The 8566-nt window shown below is 42.7% G+C and overlaps 1 protein-coding gene across 2 annotated transcripts; it reads left to right on the forward strand.

Moving 5' to 3' along the window:
* The first annotated feature begins 534 nt into the window (after nucleotides 1–534).
* TMEM167B (transmembrane protein 167B) lies at nucleotides 535–7262 on the forward strand. 2 transcript variants are annotated; one of them, XR_005016490.1, is made up of 5 exons: nucleotides 535–623; nucleotides 1917–2125; nucleotides 3631–3775; nucleotides 4057–4188; nucleotides 4745–7262. XR_005016490.1 is itself a non-coding variant. In XM_036826012.1 (3 exons), the coding sequence occupies exons 1-3, from the start codon at nucleotides 2116–2118 to the stop codon at nucleotides 4825–4827; spliced, it is 225 nt and encodes a 74-aa protein (XP_036681907.1). In that variant the 5' UTR covers nucleotides 1975–2115; the 3' UTR covers nucleotides 4828–7262. The 2 variants fall into 2 exon arrangements, 1 of the variants encoding a protein (XP_036681907.1); XM_036826012.1 differs by lacking the exons at nucleotides 535–623; nucleotides 3631–3775 and having other exon boundaries at nucleotides 1975–2125.
* Nucleotides 7263–8566: the final 1304 nt, after the last annotated feature.

Consider the following 8566-nt stretch of genomic DNA (forward strand, 5'->3'; position numbering starts at 1 on the left):
TAATTTGTTTAGGACCTGGTTAGAGTAGCTTGGGGCTTTTATCCAGCTTTGGTGCAGGGAACTAACAGTTGCCAGTGATGATACTAGTGCTGATACTGTTTTAGATAACTATTGATGAAAAGTTCAAAGGCCAAGACAATTAGGGATTTTTTATTGTCTTGTTTTTGAGTAGTCCTTAGCAGTTCTTTTGGGCAGAGGGATTCGTGTATGTATTTGCAAACATTTATTTGCTTTGTCTTATTTTGTCCTGTATGTCTTCCCTGTTTTTTGTTTGTTTGTTTCTGCATTTAAGCACGTTTTCACAAGGAGTCTGTCCTGCATCAGACTTTTTTTGGCTTGCCTTTCTACTCCAGCTCCTAGGAGGCTTTGGTAGCTTTTCTTCTGCGTAACCAAGCAGGCCGCAGCCAGCAGATGGCACTATAGCAAGAGGGGCAGAGGGTCCCTTTAAGACCTGACAACAACTGCGGACTAGTAACTTTACAGTTTCAGCCTCGGACGATTCAGTTGCACTTTCGCCCGGACTCTAATAAAGCAGGTCAAGCTGTGTGCAATTAAGAATTTCAGTGTACAAAATGGGATCTGCGGCTTTGTCTCCTCCATCCTGCGCCACCATTAAACTGAAGGTATCGTCAAGTTGTGAAAGTGTTGTGAGAAGGGCTGTCCCGATATCGCCGTTTCCTGGTTAAAGTGGCCAAGGTGACCCCACTTTAACTAAATACAGGAGACAATCGAGACTATCCTGATAGTTTAAAGAAAAATTCATACAAATAGGCAATTACCTAAGCGTTTCCCGACAACGTGCAGCTTTTAGCATACGAAATTCGCGACTTGTTTTTGTTACAATGTTCCTAATTTCATTTCAAAGTTCAGACACAGCCTCACTATCCAGATTTCCATAAGGAGTAAGAAAGATCCGCTGCAGTTCCGGAGGCCGCAGGGACGGCCTCTAGACCGCTATTGTCCGGGTTCTCTTACGTGTAAGCTTGAGACGGAGGCCTCTGTTGCAGGTGGGCTGCTCCTTACAGACACACCAAACGCACACACACAAACAGAGCAGCCGCCATAGCGGAAAACAAAGTGCAAAACTGCAAGCCTTGGACTTCCCTGGTGGCGCAGTGGTTAAGAATCCGCCTGCCAATGCAGGGGACATGGGTTCGAGCCCTGGTCCGGGAAGACCCCACATGCCGCGGAGCAACTAAGCCCGTGCGCCACAACTACTGAGCCTGTGTGCCACAACTACTGAAGCCCGTGTGCCTAGAGCCTGTGCTCCACAGCAAGAGAAGCCACCGCAATGAGAAGCCCACGCACTGCAGCGAAGAGTAGCCCCCATTCACCACAACTAGAGAAAGCCTGTGCACAGCAACGAAGACCCAACCAGCCATAAATAAATAAAATAAATTTATTTTTAAAAGAAACCAAAAAAACAAAAAAAACTACAAGCCTTTACCTTTTTTTTTTTTTTAATTTAATTGTTTATTTTTTGGGCTGTGTTGGGTCTTAGTTTCTGTGCGAGGGCTTTCTCCAGTTGCGGAGAGCGGGGGCCACTCTTCATCGCGGTGCGCGGGCTTCTCACTGCTGCGGCCTCGCCGGTTGCGGAGCACAGGCTCCAGACGCGCAGGCTCAGTAGTTGTGGCTCACGGGCCTAGTTGCTCCGCGGCATGTGGGATCTTCCTAGACCAAGCCTCGAACCCGTATGTCCTGCATTGGCAGGCAGATTCTTAACCACTGCGCCACCAGGGAAGCCCAAGCCTTTACCTTTTCAAACACAACTCGAGCAGGTCAGGTTACACCCCAACACTAACTCTGCAGGGGCACCCAGAAGAGATTGGTTACCATGGCCACGTAGGAAGCCTCCCGGATACTTTTCTTAGCTTTCTTCTTACACACACCTACTCACGAGATCTCCACCCACGCAGGTCCCTAGCTCGGCAATCTGCTAGCCACGCCTGATTGCGTTCGGCGCTCGCCTCTCTGCCCTTGCACCTGCGTACTACGGCGCCTGCCCGTCGTCGCGGCCCGGATCGGGAAGTGTCAAGCGGGAGCTGGGTTCCCCCGCCTTTGCCGCTATCACCGCTGACCCCCCGGACCCCAACTCCAGGCCCGGGCCCAGCCGCCATGACGAACGGTGAGAACTAATACCCAGAGCCGAGGATGGGAGTGCAGTACGAGTGGAAACCTGGCGGGCGGAGCCGGGACTGACGTGGCCGTTCTCCCCGCCCCCTCCCAGCCCAGTTCCCCTTTGGTCTGTCGGTGCCCCAACTCCTGTCCCCTATACTCTTCCGGGGGTTCCCCCGTTCCGTGCCCATCTAGAACCCCCAGTGCCTCTTGTGCCCACACCCGTAGTCCTTGGTTCCCACACTGTGCCCTTCTCCCTTCCTAGAAGTTCGTTCTGACCCTTACAAGCCACTTCGCGAGGCCAGTCCCGGTTGACCTATTGCTTTAGCAGCAGGAAAAAGAGGATCCTCCTCACAGCCCTCTGTGTTCTCAGACTTTTGGAAAGTAGGCTCGTTGGGATGACCGATAAATCACACAGGATTTTAAGCCCCGTACTTTTGGGGGGGGCGGGGGTGAATGTAGATCCTAAAAAAAAAAGTTCTCCTTGTTTTGTTAAAATGTCGGGAAGCTTTCTCGTATTTGATTCTAAAGTCCTGCCTGGGCGATCCCATCTGGAGACCGTGGCTAGTGTTGCAGCGGTCGGATTTAGACACTGCCTCTTCTAAAGATGATGTGGCAGTTGCCACCCTGTTTATCTGACCTAATTTTCCAGGCCTCTTCAAACATTTTATAGACATGATTTCTGAATTCCAGGGAAGGGCAGGAAACGATGACTTTGTGGTCTTTGGAGTCGATCTTACAGGAAAAAAGATGTCAAGACCTCTTAGGCAGTATGATTTGAAGGGCATAGGAAAGCATTTCTCAAAAGTACCTTCTCCATAAGCCTGGTACTAAAGTTTCAAATTTCACCTTCTTGTGACTTTTGGCTTTGCAAAAACTTACGGGAGAAAAGACTAGCACGTATTGTTCATCATAAAACTTGGTGTATGTATTAATTTACTGGACCCTTTCCTATGTGACATCTAGTTGTGAGATAGTTTTACTGGAGGGAGAGAGGGAGATGGAGTGGCCCAGAACTGGCAGATGCCAGTTGTGTAAAATATCCTTTTGGAGCTTCCTGGGCAGTCAGAGGTCTGAGGTTAGTAGGCACAGTACAAGAACGGACATCACCCGGAGGAAGAAATCATCTGAACTGAGAAATAAGAGAGCAGTTGGACACATAGTAATTAATAAATAAGTTTTAGTCACCCTTTCCCCTTTCCACAGGTCTGATTTTTTTTTCCACTTAGGTGATTCTTTGTGCTTACAAGACATAGCTTGGTTTACAAATGTAAGAAATAGAACTAATTGTTCAAAGCTTTTTTCCTCACAATTGTTCCACCTTGTCGAAGCCTCAGATCTTTTTTTGCTTGTTTGTTTTCAAGAATCTGTTTACTCAGGCAGAAATTTGGTTTGTAAGTAGAGTATCATGCGTGAAGTGTAAGATAAGCATAGGAAAATTGTAGTCATATGGATTCTAACTCTTGCAATTTCCATTAAGCTTTCCTTTTGCCTTAACATATTCTTCACCAACAGATGCAGATCTGAGAGACTTGGCCAAATATCTACCTCTCCTTTATCACATGAGTGATTTATAGGAAGAACATGTTTCATTCTCTCAGCTCAGGCTCGAAGGATTCTTATGCCTCTCTCAACCTAATGCCAACACTGGCCATTCCTGGTAGGCTGATTCCACATAAAGTGATGCACTCTTCTCAGAATTTATACTTCTTGAAAGGAGAGGGAAGGGGGCAGTGAAATCTTTGTAAGGGGGTTGTCTACAGGTGATTTGGGGAAACAGAAAGGTAACCTTGTTAGTCCCAGGACCTTGGCTCCCTCTTGTCAGGGCTGGCACTGCAGTTGAGGTTATCATCTTGATATTATATCACACTCTGTTCTCCAGGGGGATCACCTGTCCCAAGCTGGATTAGCACCAAAGGTTTTCTTCTCTTTCTGTAACAGTGTACTCCTTGGATGGGATTCTGGTGTTTGGTTTGCTCTTTGTTTGCACCTGTGCCTACTTCAAGAAAGTACCTCGTCTCAAAAGCTGGCTGCTGTCAGAGAAGAAGGGAGTTTGGGGTGTGTTTTACAAAGGTAAGATCATATCTGTTCAGGGAGAGGAGATTGCCATCTCTGGACAGTGAGGTGCTGCAAGGTGGGGGTGGGATAGGCTGAGATTGTATGTGGTTCAACTTTTACATAATTGTTTATTTTAGCTCCAAGGTAATTTTAGTATTCTCCATGGAGTAAAACTATATAAATTAAACAATTTCAGACTGGACTAGAGTTGTTGGAAGGAATATTTTCCCAGTGAAAAGTTTTTTTCTGAATTTCTGGAAAGAATATATTGGAGTCTCTTTTAAGTATTGATTTTATTAACTCAGATGCTTTTTTACTTTTTATTTTGGGCATCTTCATCTGGAATCCTACTTACCTAGATCTTTTTTCAAAATAAGGCAAAATATAAACTAACAGTATATTCATCTAGAACCTAGGGCTTAAGGGTAGTATTTAAATACATTCCTGGGTGGGTTCTTGAGACCCTTCATAGGTCTCTTCATCTGTGATTAGAGATTTCAAATCTTGAAAGTGAGCACTTATATGAAGGGCAGGGTTTGATTTCTTTTCTCGTTTTATTTTTTCCTGCTAGCTGCTGTGATTGGAACTAGGCTGCATGCTGCTGTAGCAATCGCCTGCGTTGTAATGGCCTTCTACGTCCTGTTTATAAAATGAATTCCAAAGCATCCATTTCATCAACTGCCAACCAAGGGGACGAAGGTGAAGAGCCTGTCAGGAACCTGGGCCCAGCGTAGGAGAGTTCAGCTAAAATCATCAAAGTCCCCAGGATGACACCACAGCATCTGCCCCTACGTTATGTGGGGAAAACTCCTCGTGGTTACAAACATTATTTATGCTTCAGGGGACTACAGAAAGCCAGCTTCCTTTGACCTGTGTGTAAATCAGTCCTCAGCAGAGAGCCTATAATGTCCAGATAAATTACACCCCTCAGTGATACGATTACATACCTCCTGCTGAAAAATCTGTCACCTATTTTGTTCTTCAGCCCCTCATCAGGAACTTTTCACACTGAGGCTTATTAGGGGAGGATATAAGCTGTATTCAAACTTCTTGGAAGGAGAGATAATTTTCAAGACTTGACTTTTTTTTTTTTAGTGTTTGATTTGGATTTGGCAAATTGCAGGGGGCTGGGAGGCTGGGGTGGGGAGGCTGGGTGGGAAATAGGAGTTAAACAATGCCAAGGAATATTTTGGCTTTGGAAATTTATCTTTCATATACCCGTCTGGGCACATAAGAGAGAGGCATGATCCTCATTGCAAAAAGAGAACAGACGAAATAGCTGTGCTGTGTGCTGGTAGCCAGAGAGTTTTGCCAAGAGAATCTGGGCCTAAGTAAGATTTGGAAATTGTCTGTGATGAAACCAGAAAGGAGTAACTTAGACAAGAAACAATGTTCTATTCACCAGTATTCCCAAAAGGAAACTTCACCCCCTCAAATGGTATATTGAAACTGTTGCTATTTTCCTAAAGCTTTTTAAATATTTTCTAAATTACTGAGTGCTAAATACTGTTACTCAGTTTTAAATGCCACCACTAGGGGAAAGAGAAACTATTGAAGAAATAATTTGCAGTTGGGGTAGAAGAAATAAATAAATCTAGTATATTAATTCATATACTAGTAAAGTCATCTAGAATTTATTGTGATGTTAGATGGAAGTTCTGTCATATTAACCAAGATACAAACTTATTCTTTGTTTAACTCTGGGTTATTATGGCAATTTTCAGTCGATTACTTGTGTTTCTTGGCCCACTTTTAATTTTCTTCATATTGTAGTATTCTTTAGCTGTCTCTTGGAAATTATAAGAACATGGGAAATTTGAATGAGAGAAGTTGATGGCATTCATAGGCATGTTTGGACAGTTCAGAGAATCCATGAATAAAATGAGAGTGTTTTCTAAAGTAAAGGAAAGCAGAGGTTTGCAATTGGGATTGATGGGCTTTTCCATGGAGTATGGGAACTCCTGAGCAAATCATTTTCGATGACTCTACATTTGAAGGGAAGACTTCTCCATTCCCTCCTCCTTTTATCTGCAAAAGGATCAACTGTTGGATTTATGAAGCCTAGAACTTCTCTATTAAAAAAAAAAAGAGTTGGTCTAAAATTAAATTATCGTAAAGAGCAAGCAGAGACATAGGTCTACCAGTGGAATTGTTCACTAAGGTAAAACTTGACTGTGGACAAGTTGGCTGTGGTTGACCCCAGTGTGGCAGTAAATTGTCTTTTGTCTTATTCCAAAAGAACAAAAGCTGCTAGGAAGTTTAGGTTCTGAAACATGCAGTTTAGTGCTTTGACGGTTCCTAGAAGTATAGAAAGTCATCAAGTAAACACTGCATGTCTAATCATCTCAGAGTTATGGTTGTTATCTCTTCAGGAATTGGTCCACAGGGTAAATTTCAATGATTCATATATTTTTCATTGTCATTTCTGAGGATCTTTCACACAAGAGAAAGGAAAGCTAGTGGAACAGAAAGAAGAGTTACACCTTGTGGGTGTGAGTTTGGAACCTGTTGGCCAACGGGAATGTCACTCTCTGGAAATACAGGTTCAGCATGTTTTGCACTTGTTATTTTGTAGCTTTAATGACTTTTGTTTCCTAATAGGGCTAATATCTCTAAGCTTGGTGTTTAGAGCTTCTTCATATTTTAAACTAGTCCCATTTCACAGTTCAGATCAATTTTTACAGACTCCTGGGTGGGTCATCTTGACCTAAACTCTTGAACTGTTATATTTTGAGATGTTTTCATACCAGAATGTACCAAAAAGTACACAGAGTGAAGGTAATTTACAGCAAGAAGCAAATACACAGCTTATTTCATTTCTTGACTTTAGATAAGCAGAAACTTGTTTAATTCATTACTTTGGTTGATGTGTCATATATTTTTGACTGAAAATTGTAGGAAGTTGTTCCTCTAAGGGAGTCTTTTAGGGGTGGAAGAAGGGGGATAGCAGTGTTGCCTCAGATTCAAACTGGCATCACCATAAACCCTGTATGCCAGGGTGGAATGAAGTCAGCTTTTTATAGTTGAAATAAGACTTTTTATTCACCATTGTCTGCACAAATCCTTGAAAATAAAGTTTCTTTCCCTACTGTTTTTGTCCATTTTGTCACATGCATGCTGAATTATTGAACTTTGTTCAATACTCCCCTGGGTTCTGCCCATAGTATACCTTTTTAGTTTACATTAGTGAATATCATCAATCCTGTTAACCCCTTGTGATGGTCACTGAATGTATGATATATGTATGATATAGTTCAGAATCTATGAGGGTATAGTTTTCTCCTTTGAGGGAACTAATTTTATATATATATATATATATATATATATATATATATATATATATATATATATATATATATATAAATATAAATACATTTTGAGGTATATTAAACAATGTAGATAACATTCCCCAATAATTTTACCTACTACTGCTATTAAAAGTATCAACTGCCATTACAAGCCATAAACTTCTTCAGTGAAATGAGGTTATCGGGTTACCCAGCCACATACCTAGAAAATCCTTGGGCTTCTGGTGCATACAATGGACACTTTTCCCCAATTTGTTTATTCCAAGTACATGGTGGGACTGGCACAAGTACAAATGATAACTTCACAAAATTCTAATTTGTCTTCCCCCCTCACATATGTATTTCTTGAAAAAGGAGAAAGAAGGAACTGAGACATTCAAATTGTGCTTTGTGATGTGAAAGGAGCTAATTCTAACTTACATAATTGTTCCTTTTTTTCTTTTTTTCTTACACTCATTCTTGAAAGATTTATTTTAGCAGATATGAAAGTAAATGAAGATTCAGCAATATGACTGCCACAGCAAGTTCTGGGTAGCAAGAGGGCTCTGTGGGGACAGGGATACGTCTTCCTACCTTTACTTATTATACTACTACCTAGAGTATATTAGGTAGTATATTAGTAGTATATATAGTTACTATATTCTAACTACCTAGTCCTTGGACTTAAGTAATCTATTCTCACCTTTCCCTTTGGTAAAATGATGTTTGCCTTCTCCCATGGGAGAAGGAGCTCCTAGGGAAGCTGATGTTGGTAGTGACCAGAATTTGCCTTCTCCCTGGGAAAGAAATCATTTACCTAGAGGTCTCCTGAGATTAAATCATCTTATATCCAGAACTTGGATCAAAGATCAAAGAAAAACTACAGATATGGATATAAATGTGTAGCTGCACAGATCCAAAGACAATCACGATTCAGTATTGTGGGAATTTGTCCCGCCTTTACCTGGGCCCTTGGTTCCCCTCCGAGCCACATGGGGGCGGGAAAGTGCGCGTTCGGCGAGGGCCTGTGCTCGGTTGTTCCTCCCAGAACCCTCCGGGGCGGAGGCGGGGCGGAGGGCTTTAAAGGAGCTTGCGCACTTCCGCCC

This window comes from Balaenoptera musculus, chromosome 1 (assembly GCF_009873245.2).
Source record: "Balaenoptera musculus isolate JJ_BM4_2016_0621 chromosome 1, mBalMus1.pri.v3, whole genome shotgun sequence".
In the NCBI taxonomy this organism is placed as follows: domain Eukaryota; kingdom Metazoa; phylum Chordata; class Mammalia; order Artiodactyla; family Balaenopteridae; genus Balaenoptera; species Balaenoptera musculus.

Coding starts and splice junctions, on each gene's coding strand:
- TMEM167B (XM_036826012.1), top strand. Junction 4,189..4,744: donor TTGGGGTGTGTTTTACAAAG/GTAAGATCATAT, acceptor TTTTCCTGCTAG/CTGCTGTGATTGGAACTAGG.